General features: G+C 43.3%; 1 protein-coding gene across 1 annotated transcript in view; it reads right to left on the bottom strand.

The window, feature by feature from the left end:
* LOC109872784 (V-set and transmembrane domain-containing protein 2B) overlaps positions 1 to 3729 on the bottom strand; it is a 31651-nt gene extending 27922 nt beyond the window's left edge. The window contains exons 1-4 of the mRNA XM_020464117.2: positions 2961 to 3729; positions 2047 to 2234; positions 1170 to 1199; positions 137 to 536 (exon numbers count right to left, since the gene is read on the bottom strand). Of these exons, the coding sequence (XP_020319706.1) occupies positions 137 to 536; positions 1170 to 1199; positions 2047 to 2234; positions 2961 to 3033 (691 nt within the window). The 5' untranslated portion in view covers positions 3034 to 3729. The remainder of the gene's footprint in view (positions 1 to 136; positions 537 to 1169; positions 1200 to 2046; positions 2235 to 2960) is intronic.
* Positions 3730 to 18189: the final 14460 nt, after the last annotated feature.

The following is an 18189-nucleotide window of genomic DNA, read 5'->3' on the forward strand; positions in this document are numbered from 1 at the left end:
TTCACTTTAAATAGGACAAATCACTGGTCAGAATGACATGCTACTGAGGGTCTGACTGGAGATTGAGGAGAAACACACACAAACTCCCGTATTCTCGCCCTATATCACTAGGTGTCACTGTTGCACTTTAACTTACCTGCTCCATGCTGCTGTCGGAGGATGGCCGCATTGCCGGGCCTCGGAGAAGCTGAGGACTTTGCTGAGGAGGCAGTGGTGGTCGTGCTGGCGGGGAGGGGGCCATGTCCTGCTGGAGGAGGCACGCGAGGCTTTCCCTGACCCGGCTCAGAGGTAGCCCGCCCCCCTGCCACCGCGTCCTTGCTGTTCCTCAGTGGCCATCTATTCTGGATGTGGGACACGGCCTCCTCGGCCACCATGCCATCACGCGGAATCACCCGGAGGGTGGCTTGAACCTTGTATTCCTGAGTCTCGTCGGAGTACAAGTCGGAAACTCGGCACTCGTACACCCCCTCGTCCTCCTTCCGCACCTTGGACAGACTCAGCCTGTGAGATATGGCGCTGCCCTGCACCCTCACAGTCTACAAAGAGAAACAGAAAAGGAGAAATTGCTACATATACAATATAACCTGTTGGTTTCAACAATAAATGTAGACAATATCAAAGTAGACTAGGCCAGCCACTCATTAGACTACTGCCACATATGTATCACGCGATGAGGGCATATGCGTTTGATAGCCGAAAGCCCTATTATCCAAAAATTCAAAAACGTTTGGAGATTTAATGCTGCCTGTTGTTTGGCAAGTGTCTGAATACATTTCAAAACAAGGTGAGGCTATATTTATATTCTAAAGGCGACATGATAATGGTGAGCCAGCCAGGTTGGAGACAACTGTACAAAATGGAGTCCTAAGTCTAGAAAAAAATGCTTGGAAAAAATCCCACCAGAGGCCTGGCCAGTTACCTCCATAACTTGTGCTAAATTTTTGGCCTTCGGCCTTCATAGTGCCACTTGGCCATATCATGTGGCTAGCCTTGAATAACAAAATACACATTTTATTGCTTAAATGCATTATGGCACTTAACTGTGCAGCCATATCCAAATACTAAAAAAAGCGAACATTTGAAGAAATCAGATAGATATCTCCACTATGATAAAGTTTTAACGTGAATGTTTCAGCTGGACATGGTCAGTGACAAAAGGAAACACTTACGCTTATTTTTGTGGCATCCTTTTGAGTGACCTGAAACCAGAAATGTGTCGAAGTGTTATGGTCAGCCAGAGACACAAGACTGCATAATACTCTCTTGTATAGCAATTACACGTTTGGATATGAGCCTCACCACAATGGAATTCCCTCTCTGCAGTTTTGAATCGCTTTCGACAGTGTAAAATAGTTTCTACAACTGCGCGCATTAGAATCAGCAGCATGGACAGCAACAGTTGCGCTGTTACCAAACAAATCCCAAACAGCGTGAATTGACATCAGCACCTTGGACAGGGACTACTGGATTAGCTCTCAGCTGTCATAAATAGTCGGTTGTGTTTTCTAGTGCATGTTTAATGTGGTTAAATAACAGAGCAGAAACTACAGATGGGGTTGTTCAATGTCCATGAGTCGATTGCAACAGAGGCGCAGAGGGCGTAATCACATCACAGTTATCCAACAGCATTATGGAATATTCCAACACGGGCATTTCCGCCGCATGCATGAGAACTCTCCCTGGACTTATTTTAAAAGCCAACAAATGCCATTTGTATCATTAGTTGTGTCGTCCCCCCTCCCGCCCACCCCAATACACCCCCCACCCCCAACCCTTCTTAATATAAATGGCCACACAGTGTTAATAATCTCCAGTATTTCCACTCATATGCATTTAGTTGGCAACATGTTGTAATAAAGTCCATAAAATAAATAGCGACATATGTCGTACATATGGCGATGCCATCATGAAAAGACAGATTGCACACAGCCGTAGCTGCCAGTGTCAATCACTTTTGGTGCAACTTCGAACATTTAAACAGACCCCCTCTCAGTAGCTGCCCGGGAGCAGCCCAACCTGCCTTCTCTGTCATGGGGACAGCATTACCTTGGCTCTGTTCGCAGGAGCGCTTATTTGCAGTTCGTGTACATGCTCTTTAGGTGTTGTCTCCTTTAGGTACCACCACTGGATTTCAAGCGAGAAGGGCGATGATCCGATGGCCCGAAAGGCGCACGGCATCTCAACGTCTTCTCCCTCACTGACACTCGCATCTTTGGGCACTTCAGTAAATGTAGCTACCATTGGGAAAAGACAACAGATATAATAGATTAAATGGTGGAATAACAAATTAACAAAGGTCTGAGATTACGTAGCCTCATGACAGACAACTGAAATGCGCTTTAGTGATATCCGTAACCAAATTGACCTTTATTCCGCAATACAATCATATTCAGGTTGCCATTCAATCTAAAATATCAGTTTATAATAGTTTAAGACTTAAAATAGACAATGAAGCAATGACGCAAAGGTAGCCTACACAACTAGGCATATTAGCGTTATGTGACCCGTGCACTGTGAATTGAAATTACCATGGCGTTTGATATAACCTGTAACACAATAAATACAAGTATTTGGTCACCATGAAACGACTAATTAGTGTTGCTTTACGTGTTTTGAGAGATCATGTTCATTTAGCATTAGGCTTAGCATAACTGAGGAGATGTGGACATTATGTATAACTCCAGAAGCACAGTCTTGACATGTGTTCGTCTAATACTTTATTCCTATCAATCTATTCTCTCAACCATGTATCATTTAATCTATAACGTCATTTGATTTTTTTTCTTATAACGATCAAGTTACTGCAGCAGAATAATGCGCTTGACTTCAAATAATGACCGGGTCCGGTCCATATCACAACAGCTTGAAATCAAAAATCTAACGACAGGGGCTGTTCGTTTGACAGCATTTGTGTTGACCATCAATAGCACGGCATGCCACGACTGACAAAGTTGACTTACCATTTACACAGAAGAACAAGGGTGCGTTAAGAATTAAATAATAAAGGACGCCGTTGAGTCCTCGTTTTTCCATCTCATAGATAGGCTAGGGCAGTTAGATTAGAGAGCGCGTAAAGACGGTCATTTGACCACAAATGTATCTTTATAACATCAGCATTTCCATTTCCATGATGGGCAAGCGTTGGTCTCTGATCTGTTGGGTTATTCGTCTGCTTTCCCAAAGATTTAGGATATTTCACAAGATCCAAATAACGTACTCCAATATGTTTTCCTGCCAGCCAGGCGAAAAACGTACAATCCAAAGGTGCGAACCAGAATACCCTCTCTTGATTAGTGAGAATGTTCTGCAGCTACTCTATATTCTGTTATTATCCCTTTATAACTGTGATTCCTTATTTCCTGATGTGCTTCAGGTCGAACCCAAACTTCTTCTCGGCTGAAAGAAACCTGCTCATTCTGCTTTCCACATGAAGGGAAGGTTTCCCGGGCACTTCTCCAAGACCCATTACATAACCATCCTTGTGTCCGCTCCCATAAAGAGGACCTGCCCAGGACGAGATTCCCGTGTTTTGTACTAAGACCTGGAGGATCAGTAGATAGTTCCCAGCTTCGCGAGCGGATCCCTTTGCTTTGTGTGCGAGTGCATATCAGCGAGGAGGCGCTTTAGCATTTCCAAACCCAATAACTTAGTGTGGCATGCGCGCGACGCCACCGATAGCCTAACTCGCGTTGAAGCCTAATCAACCCTTCCCTCAAATCAACGCGCGGCTCAACCTATGAGGACAATTCTCACAACCTGACGTCCAAACGAAATGTCAACCCTTAAAACATGTAGAATCAAGATGATTCATGCTGTTTTCTCTCCAAAATCAACAAGCCACCCTAAAATTAGCCATACAGTAAAAACAGCAGTGCTTTAGACAGCCTCCGGTATTATAACCACCGGGATAATCCGTATTCCCTAAAACAGACATTGTGGTAATTCGGATTAAAATCAATCTCACTATGATATTGAACCATTAAACACAGTCTTGCTCCTATTTAATCATTTTGTGCTATTTGCTTGGAAAATATATACGTAATTATGTCAATGTCACCTAATACATGTCATAACGGTTTATGGCTTGATGATTGTGATAATTGGTGTGACCAGCCTGCTGTGACACACACACACACACACACACACACACACACACACACACACACACACACACACACACACACACACACACACACACACACACACACACACACACACACACACACACACACCTATATGGAGTATGGACCATGGTGGATTGCCACCATTATTGCTTTAATCTAGGGTCTTTCTGAGATGCTTGGATGGTGCAGCAGACTGATCCCCTGGCTGAATCCTAAAACGGCTCTCACAGCTGCCAAGCTGCCAATAATGCATTGCTTGTTCACTGAATTCTTCCCATTAGCACTTCATCCAAAGCTAGTATAGAGTGCTAGAGTCAGAGAGAATTGGGAGAAGAGGACGTGAGAGTTAGAGAAAGGGTTGACTATGGGAAATTATGACTTCCACTAGTTTTAACAGTAGCGCTCAATTCATTTTGAATAAAGAGTTATGCTGGAAGGTCCATTTCAGTTCTGATGGCCTCATTGTTTCCAGGAGCAGCATTGGTGCTGTCCCTTGACAATGAGTTAGTGTCAGGAGACTGACATTCTCTTTCCTTAACCAGAACCCCTCTACATGCACTTAGGGGCTCATAATATCATTTGCAGCAAGCCTTGTACACACACTTGTACTTGCACACAGATACTGTAGGTCAGGGGTATTAAACTCTTACCCTGTGGACAGTTACAGATGGTTTTCTGCTCTACCTGATAATTAATTACACCTACCTCGTGTGCCAGGTCTAAATCAGTCCCTGATTAGAACAATAAAAACAAACAGTGGACCTGGCTTCGAGGTCCAGAGTTGAGTTTGAAGGCTGTAGACCATGCTGCAGTTTGTGAGCATGCTCGTACTGTAAACTGCACCACGTTCAAACTATAAAGTAAAAACATGTACTAGATGAATCAGGGAAAATATCTCTATTTAAAGCGCATGAATGCTATCCAATCAAGGTGCATTTTCAAACTGTGCTATTGATTACCTCCTTGTAAAACCTCTTTACATGGAACAGCAAGTCCCTGGTCTTATCTGACAGTGGAGAAATATCAATAGAAGAACAGCCTGAGCTGAATAACAACGGGCAGCTTGAGTCGAGCAACTGATTCCACAAGATGGATCATGATCTTCAGCATTCCGAGCCCCCAGACTCCGAGAGATCCACACCATCAAAACCAGCCATTATGTACCACTGACCTCGAGTAAGACCTATTGATTGTTTCATCGACACCCATCATGGGCCAGAGGAGGAAGGAAGGCATTGCTCATGTGTTATGGGCATTGACCTCTCTGCATTTTCCCAAGTGGTATTTTCCCAACACCCAATTGGTTCATTTTCACAAATGAAACAAAACAGTCAATTCTATACTAATTCTCTATTTCTGTAAATGAGTAACGGTTCTCATGTATACAGGCTCCACTGGTTGTATCTGTGTGCTCATCAAAACATACCTCTTTGTAAGACTGCTTTTCATTCTTGGCCTATTAGAGCACATTGAGAGGAATTTGGCTGAATGAGATGTCATGTTCCCTCAAATGTGTTTAAAGAGACATAGCTGGTGACGTAGGTCTTAGCTCGGCCCGCATGCAGCCGTAAAAGGCAGGGAAGGCGCTATATGAGGAGCCTGCTTGTGTCAGGCAATCCTCCTCAGATGTGCAGTCTCTTACATTTAGCCGAAAGATCATGTTTAGTAATTCATGACCTTACTGCATGGCTGGCTGTTGGTACTACAGTATGACGGGGAACGGTGTCTCGGTGTGACATGGAGGCTGCTTTCTGTCTTATTCATGATAAAAAAAAACATATGATATTAATGTTACGCAGACAATCCAGTCGTGCAGCTTCAGGCAACATGGGTGCATTCTCAATCTTGTTATTTGTGCATTTTACAGAAGATAGACCCTTTCATGTTTTTTTTTTACCTGAGTTAACCCTAAATTTGAATACCCTCTTGTATTTGAGGTATTGTTTTTGTCATTTGTTCCATCTCCATGCATTTCCAGATCTGATTGTTTTATTTATTTATCATCATTATTATCTTCATCATCATCATCGTCATCATCCTCTTGTAACATGCATTTTAAGGTTTTTTCATTTACTTACAAATATGAATATGATCTTGGACTTCTATTCGAAGACTCAACCAAAGGTTCTGGTAGGACGATCATTACAATACTATTGCGCTGGCAATGTCCTCCAAGGTCAAGACCCTATATACGTACTTGCAAACAGTGATACGATTATGATACTGACTGACCTTGGGACAACTCAGTACTGACCATTAGCCAGATTAGTAGAAAAATAAATGACATTTTCTGTTCTCCTGTGCAAATCTGCACATCTTAATCACTCCTATTAAAACAGCCATGGAATAAAAAAGGACAGCTTTATGGTTAAGAAAATCCATTATATATCAAATACGATTTAAAAAAGTATTGTCCGCTGTATGTAGTGGGTGTCATAAAAATGAACAAGTCGTGGCCTTGTATCTCTCTCTTGAATAGGCTTGTGTGTCTTACTGGTTGTTTGGCATTATATATTCTATCCCTGACCTCACCAAATTCAATTTCTTTACTTCATATTGGACAACACAATTCCCAGACAGAATCTGTCTCTCTTAGATTTCTTTGGAGTATGCTAGATTTGAGGACGAGTGAGAAAGAGAGAGAGAGAGAGAGGAGGTGGGAGGGAGAGAGACAGATTTTGTCTGGGAATTGTGTTGTCCAATATGAAGTAAAGAAATTGAATTTATCTGCTTGTGTATATGTCTTCATAACACAAGATTTTTGTATAGAGCTTTAAGGATTAGAAAGATAATAATCTTGGAGGGTAACACATCACACCCCGACTGTTGACACACTATCAGTGGAAGGTGTCCTGTTCTCTTTGTTATGCAGAATTGAACAACCTCATTGTTGTTTTAAGTTGAGAGTACTTGTCACACCCTGACCATAGCGAGCCCTTGGTTCTCTATGGTGTGGTAGGTCAGGGCGTGACTAGGGGGTGTTCTAGTCAATGTATTTCTATGTTTGGGATTGAGTATGGTTCCCAATTAGAGGCAGCTGATTATCGTTGTCTCTAATTGGGGATCATGCTTAAGGTGTCCCTGTTCGCACCTGCTTTTGTGGGATAATGTTTGTGTAAATGCTTGTTGCACTACGTTACTTCACATTTCTTTGCTTGTTTATTGTTGAGAAGGTTCACTTTTAATAAAGATGTGGAACTCCGATCACGCTGCGCCTTGGTCCGTCTCTCATAACAACCGTGACAGAATATCCCACCAACGCAGGACCAAGCAGCGTGTTATGGAGGTTAAGGAGTTTTGGACATGGGAGGAAATCATGGGAGGATGTGAGACCATTCCTTGGAAGGAGACACCAAGGAAGGTGGAAGGACAGCGACGACGCCGGGGACTGCGGCCACAGAAACCCCAAGATGTTTTTTTTGGGGGGGGGGGGGGGGGCACGAGGGGTGGTCGGGTGAGCAGCAGGGAGTGCCAGAGCCTATTTGGGAGTCGGTGGAGGAATTCAATGAAAGATACCGGAGAGAGGTGGTAGCGAGGAGTATGCCGGTGCCATCTGCGCCAGCTCCACGCACCAGGCCTCCAGTGCACCTTCTCAGCCCGATACGTCCTGTGCCGATTCCTTGCACTAACCCTGAAGTGCGTGTCATCAGTCCGGTGCCACCTGTACGGCTCCACAAACTAGGCCTCCAGTGCACATCCCCAGCCCGGAGCGTCCTGTACCGGCTCCACACACTCGACCCGAGGAGCGCGTCATCATTCCAGTGCAACCTGCACCGGTGCCCAGTCCAGTCACGGCGTCCAGTCCCACTCCAAGGCCGGAGCCTTCCTCTGCGCCAGTCCCCAGTCCAGCCACGGCGGCCAACCCAGCTCCATGACCGGAGCCTTCCTCTGCGCCGGTGCCCAGTCCAGGCACGGCGTTCAGCCCGGCGCCATGGCCGGATCCGGGGTCTGGGCGGGGGCTACGACCTGCACCGGAGCCGCCACCGACACTAGAGACCCCCCCTCACCCTCCCCATTTGGTTTCAAGTTTTGCGGCTGGAGTCCGCACCCTTGGGGGGGGGGGGGGGTACTGTCACGCCCTGATAGTTGTAGGCCAGGGCGTGACTAGGGGGTGTTCTAGTCAATGTATTTCTATGTTTGGGATTGAGTATGGTTGTCACGCCCTGACCTTAGTTATCTTTGTTTTCTTTGTTATTTTGGTTAGGTCAGGGTGTGACGAGGGTGGTTTGTGTAGTTTTTTGTATTGTCTAGGGTTTTTTGTATGTCTAAGGGTTGTTGTATATCTGGGTGTTTATATGTCTATGGTTGCCTAGCAGCTGTTTATTGTTGTCTCTGATTGGGGAACTTATTTAGGTAGCCATATTCCTTGGGTATTTCATGGGTTATTGTATATGTATAGTTAGTTGCCTGTGTCAGCACTCGTTGTTCATAGCGTCACGTTCGTTTTGTTGTTTTGGTTAAGTGTTCTTCGTGTTCTTCTTTCATTAATAGAAGGATGTATTCTAATCACGCTGCGCTTTGGTTTCCTCACTATGACGAATTGGCAGCTGATTATCGTTGTTCCTAATTGGGGATCATACTTAAGGTGTCCCTGTTCCCACCTGCTTTTGTGGGATATTGTTTGTATAAGTGCTTGTTGCACTACGTTACTTCACGTTTCGTTGCTTGTTTATTGTTTTTGTTGGGAAGTTTCACTTTTAATAACGATGTGGAACTCCGATCACGTTGCGCCTTGGTCCGTCTCTCATAACAACCGTGACAGTACTCCTCTTCTTTATTGAAATAAAAAAAAACACATTCACACACAAAACAGCAAAGGCATTTCACTTTCTCAAACCCCCAGCTTCATTGAGACAAAGAGACCGGTGGATGTCAGTCGAGAGGAGAGATTGATGTATACCTGCAAGATACAGCGACTGTCACGATTCATTTGCATGTTTACAACTGAAGCATTTTTACAGCACTATCACAGTGGCTGGTTTCCATGTATTTACTGTACATAGCTCCACAGTCTGGATTTTGCCGGGATAAGACTAATCGATGAAGTCCATTCCTTGTAATGCAAATATTTTGATAGGGGGATGACTTTGAGATGCGACAAACTCAATATACTCCAAATACCAGCACAGTCAAGTCGACAGTGAATGCTCTTGAAATGGGAAAGAATGGAGACTCATTATTCGAATGAAGCCTTGTTACTAAACATAGGCCATTTTGAAATAGTGAGGAAAAAACATGTAATTAAAATTTTCATGAAATTAACTCTCCCTTTCTCTTCCTTGTTTATTCTGTTCCCTGGAATATGCCACAGGCTCCAGGAAAAAGATAACCCACCGAAGCCCCTTCGATTAGGTGGAAATGAACAAGTGACAGTTTTAATGCACAGGATGCCGTGGACTCGGGATAATGAAAGGTTTAGGTAGCGGGCAGTGCGGGTAAGGCACCCTTTCTCCCGGTGCACTCAGCAGGCCTCTTCACAGGCAGTAAATTACCGTGGTTAAGCATGGGGAGAGGCTCTGCCAGCACCCCGCTGTGCATCCCCTAATCACAGCAAACTACTGGAGGAAGGGGAACAAAAGCCCGCTGACATAACGACAGACTGAGGCGAGCGGAGGGAAAAAATTGTCCAGACTCTCATAAGTTTTAGAAATGAGTCATGAAGACATTGATCAAGTAGATAATGGAAGTTATTTTCATCATGACTGGGTAGGAGGGATGCTGGTATAGAATATTCAGTGTTTATGTGCTCTGACATAATCATGAGACTAAATATGGTATTCAAACACTTGCAGATAGTGGCTTTCTGTAGCACTTTCAGAAGTGTGGTTGATAATGTATTATTTGGAAGCCGCATTCTGCAATTGATGGAATACAACACTAAGATTCAATGTTTTCCGAAGCCTTCATAATACAACGTTGTTTTTGACCTCTACGCTTGGGTCAATATACTAAATACAGGCATGAAAAACCTTGAATGAGTTGTATTCATTCTCTTTAACGTGTTTGGCATTCAATTTGCTAGCGATTAAGCTAAAATCTGTAAATGTTGGGTTGGTAGTCGCAATCAAAAAAGGGTCTTGTCGCGTTACAGCACCATTTTTAAGAAATATTGACAACAGAAGTACAAACTATCACCACTGCTTTTTCTCTTTATAGCTTGATATGGTATTTTAAAACATTATGTCGCACACCAGTTTCTGAAATTGCATCTTAAGTGGCTTTTAGTGCATCTCTTTTCAGAGAAGTAAGGCAAGCTTTTTGTCTAATGTCTTTATGTTCTCCTCCGCCTCTGTTTTCTGAGCGAGGGAACACATCCTGATATTTATTGTCAGTTGGAGAGTCCCTGATTACTACCATTTGTTCTCGGCATGGGGAAACAAAAACAGCAGGCTCCTCGCCGCTGCATTATACAAGGAGTTGTCACTCTGTTTAGCAGACTGTCTTTTCTTCCCTCTTCCTTTATCCCTCTCTCTTTCACACTATCCTACTTTTAACTATTTATCTCTGTCTCTGCACTCTTTTACCCCATCCATCTTTGCCTCGCTTTATCTTCCGGTTCTAGTCAATCTCCTCACATACCCACGCATTCTTCTGTGGAAACTAGCACTCTCTCCCACCACTTTCTCCCTCAAACTATACTTCTCTGCAAGTTCAAAGTATCCACATAACTAACTGTATTCAAAGTGTTATGCCCACACTTAAATTGTTGTTGTTGTTCTAAGCGTGTTCTCAGCATATGATTTGTGTAGAGAGTACTATGTTGTGCCACTAAGTTGGATTTTGAAGACTCCTGAGTCCCCAGTACTTCTTTGATCCGAGTCAGACAAGCCTCGTTGAGATTCAATATGTGAAATAGATTTGATTTGGTGCTTTATGTGATAGCTATGCAACCAGGAATTGAAACATGACCCGACCCACTGTGCCCTCTGCCTTCAATTGATAAATCACCCCTTACGGAGATAGTCTAACACTGTTGTGAAATGAGACACCCAAATGTACATATCTTTCGAGTGACATTGTTGTCCATGTCCTCTCTACTTTTCAGGCGGAACGAGATCTGAGAGGAAACTGCTGAGGAAATGTAAGGTCTTGAATTACATTCTCACAGATAAGGTCATCACTAGTTTGAACGGAAAGATGAAACTGCACTTTGAAGATGTTATCATAATGGCTAACTTAGTAGAGTTTAAGGTAGAATACCTGTATGCATAGATTGACATGCGTTTTAGGTTTGCCCTTCTATGATGGTGTAATTGATCAGTGATTTTGGGTTCTGCTAAGTGTTGAGGATCGGAACCGCTCAACGCTATAAAATCCCAAGTGACCAAACTAATGCTTTGTACCCTTCCACAAGGTTGTTTGCCAAAACCGCCTGAATCTGCAAAAATAACCCACCGCCTCTGGCTAACAATACATCACGGCTAGGCCTCAATCTAGGATGTGTCCAATTTTGTATCTTCGACTACTGTGTCAATATATATATATATATATATATAAAAAAAAGATATCCTGAGATTGTCCATGACAAGTCGTGAGAGAGGGAGGCGTATGAGAGAGCAGTAACAGGTTTGACTTGTAATAAGCAATGAATGCATATAGCGTTCCATGCATTACATCTCAATCTACACATCATGGCACATGACTCTTTGACTGTTATGACTCCATAGCCCCCAGTTGATGTGCAAAATAAACACAGGCACCAAAGACACTACTATTTACAATACTATACAAAGCTGACCCTCCTCTGCACTGTTTACTTGATATCTCATTGTTTTTGGCCCCCTCCAAGTCTTGGTGAATCAAATATGAGTCTTTCAGGCCTTATGATCTTCCCGCTAAAGAATCATTGCCTTTTCATGTGTTTCCACTTGGGATAATGTGTTAGATCTTCAAAGCCTGGCCCTCATCTGCAGCTCAATACATAGACTTGAACCTTCCTCTAAGGCAAACCTATAATATTATCATGACAAAACCACACCACGGCCTCTCGGTGCCCCACGGTTTATTTGCATTTATATTGATGGCGGCAGGCCCCTGTGTAGCTTAACTTGGCACAAAGTACGATTCTAAAAACTGATCGGGGCAGCAGAGTAAGGATAAGACAAAATGTATGTATACGAAGATCAGTTATTAGCTCTCAAATACTGGGAATGGCTATCAATGCAAATAAATACATAACGTCAAGAATTACTACAGTGCCTTGCAAAAGTATTCACCCCCTTGGCGTTTTTCCTATTTTGTTGCATTACAACCTGTAATTTAAATATATATGGATTTGGATTTCATGTAATGGACACACACAAAATAGGCCAAATTGAAATGAAAAAAATAACTTATTTAAAAAAATTGTGGAGCGTGCATGTGTATTCACCCCCTTTGCTATGAAGCCCCTAAATAAGATCTGGTGCAACCAATTACCTTCCGAAGTCACATAATTAGTTAAATAAAGTCCACCTGTGTGCAATCTAAGTGTCACATGATCTGTCACATGATCTCCGTATATATACACTTGTTCTGAAAGGCCCCAGAGTCTGCAACACCACTAAGCAAAGGGCACCACCAAGCACGCAATACTATGAAGACCAAGGAGCTCTCCAAACAGGTCAGGGAAAAAGTTGTGGAGAAGTACAGATCAGGTTTGGGTTATAAAAAAATATCCAAAACTTTGAACATCCCACAGAGCAGCATTAAGTCCATTATTTAAATAATGTAAAGAATATGGCACCACAACAAACCTGCCAAGAGAGGGCCACCCACCAAAACTCACTGAGCAGGTAAGGAGGGAATTAATCAGAGAGGCAACAAAGAGACCGAAGATAACCCTGAAGGAGAATGGAGTATCTGTCCATAGGACCACTTTAAGCTGTACACTATACAGAGCTGGGCTTTATGGAAGAGTGGCCAGAAAAAGCAAACATGTTTGGTGTTCGCCAAAAGGCATGTGGGAGACTCCCCAAACATATGGAAGAATGTACTCTGGTCAGACGAGACTGCAATTTAGCTTTTTGGCCATCAAGAAAAACTCTGTCTGGCGCAAACCCAACACCTCCCATCACCGCAAGAATACCATCCCCACAGTGAAGCATGGTGGTGGCAGCATCGTGCTGTGGGGATGTTGTTCATCGGCAGGGACTGGGAAGCTGGTCAGAATTTAAGGAATGATGGAGGGCACTAAATACAGGGAAATTCTTGAGGGAAACCTGTTTCAGTTTACCAGAGATTTGAGACTGGGACTGAGGTTCACCTTCCAGCAGGACAATGACCCTAAGCATACTGCTAAAGCAACACTCGAGTGGTTTAAGGGGAAACATTAAAATGTCTTGGAATGGCCTAGTCAAAGCCCAGACCTCAATCCAATTGAGAATCTGTGGTATGACTTAAAGATTGTTGTACACCAGCGGAACCCATCCAATTTGAAGGAGCTGGAGCAGTTTTTCCTTGAAGAATGGGCAGAAATGCCAGTGGCTAGATGTGCCAAGTTTATAGAGACATACACAAATTGGTGCAAAAAGTGGCTCTACAAAGTATTGACTTTTGGGGGGGGTGAAAATTTGTTGTGTAAATCAAATTATATAACCCCCCCCAAATATCAATTTTAATTCCAGGTTGGAAGGCAATAAAATAGGACAAATTCCAAGGGGGGTGAATAATTTCGCAAGCCACTGTAGGCACCGGAGCAACGTTATCCACCTATTAGTTTCAGAAAGGAAAAAAACTCAACAAAAACCATAAAACTGTTTCACTCATTCTCTTAATCTTAATTGTACATTTGTTTTCCCTTTTATGTTGTTCCCTCTGAAAAAACAAGGACCAAACAGACAGGTGGAAGCATTGCAGCAGTTCACCTGTGCAAATTGTGCCTCTGAGAGAAAGACAAACAAGAAGAGAAACTTCACTAAATTATTTCCTTTGCCCAAAAAATTAAATCATAGACAAATTACAATGGCAAACATGCAGCAAGTAACACTCGAGGATATTGTGTTGATTGTTTGAGTTCAATACAACTGGACAAAAAGAGATACTGGTGAGAGAATGCCAAGTTTGATCTTGATTAGCCATATTTTCAATACGATTAACAGGGATCCCCTACAGTTGTGAGAGTTTCCCTGGTTCTCAGTCACTCAGAAATATCTCTAACAATATACATTGCTGAACAATAGTATATATTCACAATCATATACACAATATATACAAAAGTATGTGGACTTTTAAATTCGGCTTTAAATTTGGCTATTTCAGCCCCACCCGTTGCTGACAGGTGTATAAAATCTGGCACACAGCCATGCAATCTCCACAGACAAACATTGGCAGTAGAATGGCCTTACTGAAGAGCTCAGTGACTTTCAATGTGGCACCGTCGTAGGATCCCACCTTCCCAACAAGTACATTTTCTGCCTAGCTAGAGCTGTTCTGGTCAACTGTAAGTGGTGTTATTGTGAGGTGGAAACGTCTAGGAGCAACAACGGCTCAGCTGCAAAGTTGTAGGCCACACAAGCTCACAGAAAGACCGCCGAGTGCTGAAATAAGCCTCTGCCTCTGGAAGCAATGTCAGCAGAATAACTGTTAGTCGGGAGCTTCATAAAATGGGTTTCTATGGCAGAGCAGCCGGACACAAGCCTGAGATCAGAATGCGCAATGTCAAGCGTCGGCTGAAGTGGTGTAAAGCTCACCGCCATTGGACTCTGGAGTAGTGGAAAAGCGTTATCTGGATTGATGAATCACGCTTCACCATCTGGCAGTCCAACGGACAAATCTTGCTTTGGCAGATGCCAGGAGAATGCTACCTAACCAAATGCAAATGATCCAACTGTAAAGTTTGGTGGAGGATTAATAATGGTCGGGGGCTGCTTTTCATGGTTCAGGCTCCTTAGTTCCAGTGAATGGAAATCTTAACACTACAGCATATAATGACATTCTAGACGATTCTGTGCTTCCAACTTTGTTGCAAAAGTTTTGGGAAGGCCCTTTCCTGTTTCAGCATGACAATGCACCCTTGCACAAAGCGAAGTCCATACAGAAATTATTTGTCGAGATCGGTGTGGAAGAACTTGACTGGCACAGAGCCCTGACCACAACCCCATTGAATACCTTTGGGATGAATTGGAATGCCGCCTGCGAGCCAGGCCTAATCGCCCAACATCAGTGCCTGACCTCACTAATGCTCTTGTGGCTGAATGGAAGCAAGTACCCAAAGCATGTTCCAACATCTAGTGGAAAGCCTTCCCAGAAGAGTGGAGGCTGTTATAGCAGCAAAGGGGCGACCGATTCCATAGTAATGTCCATGATTTTGGAATGAGATGTTCAAGCAGGTGTCCACATACTTTTGGTCATGTAGTGTAGGTTAGTGTGTGACATACTGTACACTAGATTACATTCTATATAGAGAGTAGTCAAAGGAAAAGATACCTGCAGACTCTCTGCCAAAAGAGCTAAACCTTATCTGAACATTTCTATATTCATTAATCACACCAAAGCACAGAAAGGAGTATAGAATGGCAGCCTTTATTACCAAATGCTCTGCATTTCATTTCAGGCCTCATTACTTGATAGAGGCTACGGAGCCAATCCAGCAGTGCACCTTAGCGATTTGTATAGCTGTGACAGTGGGGTGGAGGTGGCTACCATGGGCACAGATTGATTGGCATATTTTCAATGTACATGAGAGACAAAGGGGATGGGGAAATCATCATACGTTTACATTGTGCTCTTTCTTCAGCTGAAACCTTGCTGATAAAATGTGACTCATATGTCCTTTCTCACTGAAATTATTCGCAGCTTTCCTACATTCATCAACAGAAATGGCCCTACCGTCCGCCGTGCAGTTCTACCTTGGAGACAGATCATAAAATAATTAAGCACAAGACCTTTTCAGACAGCATAATCCCCCTTTCCCAAAAATGGGGACTAGCAAATGTGCAGTGTAGAGTGACACCAGCAAGTGTTCAGAGTAGTGTGTTGTGGGAACAGGAGAAGGAGAAAAAAAAGAGAGATGATGAAGAAGTGACGAAGCAAACCTCTGCATGGTTCTGTTTGCACAAGTCATATGTATCTGAGTATTTCTAGCATATTGCCTGCTTTAAAAGCAGAACATGACTCTTCAATCTTCACCTGTCCTATCCTCTCCTCCTTACTTTGCATCATTGAGAGAAGATGCCTTTGCCATGTCATCGTTACGTTATCATCATTAGCAGGTTAAACGCACTCACAATTATGATTCTGGATCCAGTCTTGCCACCAGCATTACTGATGGATTCTGTGAAATACTGAATTTGTCAATGGGATAAAAAAAAATCTATAAAAGAATCATGCCAAAGATGATAACAGAAACAGACAGGTTTCTCTGTGATATTTCTCATATCCAACTGTCTACATGACTCTATGGATGTGGGCCTGCCGTGTTAAAGCTCTCGCACGTCAGCAACTCTTAGTGACAGCTCACTGCACCTAGGAGGCCCCCTCATCATTAGGGAGACATGTAGGGCTTGTACCTTTTCTACATCTCTCTTTTCTGGTGGTTGTATGCCCATTCAGGGGATACCCATGCGCAATGAGTGGAGACTAAAATCCAATCAATGCCTCACCTTGGGGTAACTCCAGATCTGACTGGATGAGCCAGTTGTGTTTATGCAATGGAAAGCTCTGGAATGTGACCATGTATTCACCTGTTCATGTAATGCTTCAAGTGAAGCATACTGTCCTACACGTATGTTCACGGAGTGTACAGAATATTAGGAACACTCTTTCCGTGACAGACTGTCCAGGTGAATCCAGGTGAAAGCTATGATCCATTATTGATCACTTGTTAAATCCACTTCAATCACTGTAGATGAAGGGGAGGAGGGGACAGGTTCAAAAATGATTTTTAAGCCTTGAGACAATTGAGACAGATTGTGTATGTGTACCATTCAGAAGGTGAATGAGCAAGACAACATATTTAAGTGCCTTTGAATGGGGTATGTTAGTAGGTGTCAGGTGCGCCGGTTTCTGTGTGTCAAGAACTGCAACGCTGCTGGGTTTTCATGCTCAACAGTTTCATGTGTGTATCAACAACAGTCCACCACCCAAAGGACATCAAGGCAACTTGACATGTGGGAAACATTGGAGTCAACATGGGCCAGCATCCCTGTGGAACGATTTTGATACCATGTAGAGTCCATGCCCTGCTGAATTGAAGTTGTTCTGAGGGCAAAGGGGGGAGGGGGATGCAAGTCAATATTAGGAAGGTGTTCCTACAAACCCCCCCAAATAAAATTTTAATTCCAGGTTGTAAGGCAACAACATAGGAAAAATGCCAAGGGGGGTGAATACTTTCACCACCAACTGTACATATGATGTTATAACAAATGGCAACATGGGACAGCGTGTATTTGTGATTTACGAGTAACCACAGCAACATCATTCTACAGAGCTTGTGACAATGCACTTAAGAGTTAACTTGTTCTCTGTGAAGAATCAGATGTGGTGAGGTAGTCTGTCAACTCTTTGCTGGAAAGTTTGCCATGAAATATCAACTGAACATACATTACACTCTGGGTAGCACTGGTCAATACAGATACTCTACCTGGCTCCAGCAACTGTTTTATTTTTAATTGGGACTGGGATTATAAAGGAGAATATATCTGTGTTTTCAGATATATTCAATCTTTCCGTATACCAGTCTGTTGTCCCCGCATGCTTCAAGATGGCCACCATTGCCCCTGTATCTAAAAAAGCAAAGGTAATTTAACTAAATTACTATCGCCCCCTAGCACTCACCTCTGTCATCATGAAGTGGTGTGAGAGACTTGTCAAGGATCATATCACCTCCACCTTACCTACCACCCTAGACCCATTTCAATTTGCTTACTGCCCCAATAGATCCACCACACTGCACACTGCCCTGTCCCATCTGGACAAGAGGCATTCCTATGTTAGAATGCTGTTCTTTAACTATAGCTCAGCCTTCAACACCATAGTACCCTCCAAGCTCATCATCTAGCTTGAGGACCTGGGTCTGAACCCCGCCATGTGCAACTGGGTCCTGGACTTCCTGACGGGTCGCACACAGGTGGTGAAGGTAGGAAAC

Source organism: Oncorhynchus kisutch, linkage group LG3 (assembly GCF_002021735.2).
Source record: "Oncorhynchus kisutch isolate 150728-3 linkage group LG3, Okis_V2, whole genome shotgun sequence".
Classification (NCBI taxonomy): Eukaryota; Metazoa; Chordata; class Actinopteri; order Salmoniformes; family Salmonidae; genus Oncorhynchus; species Oncorhynchus kisutch.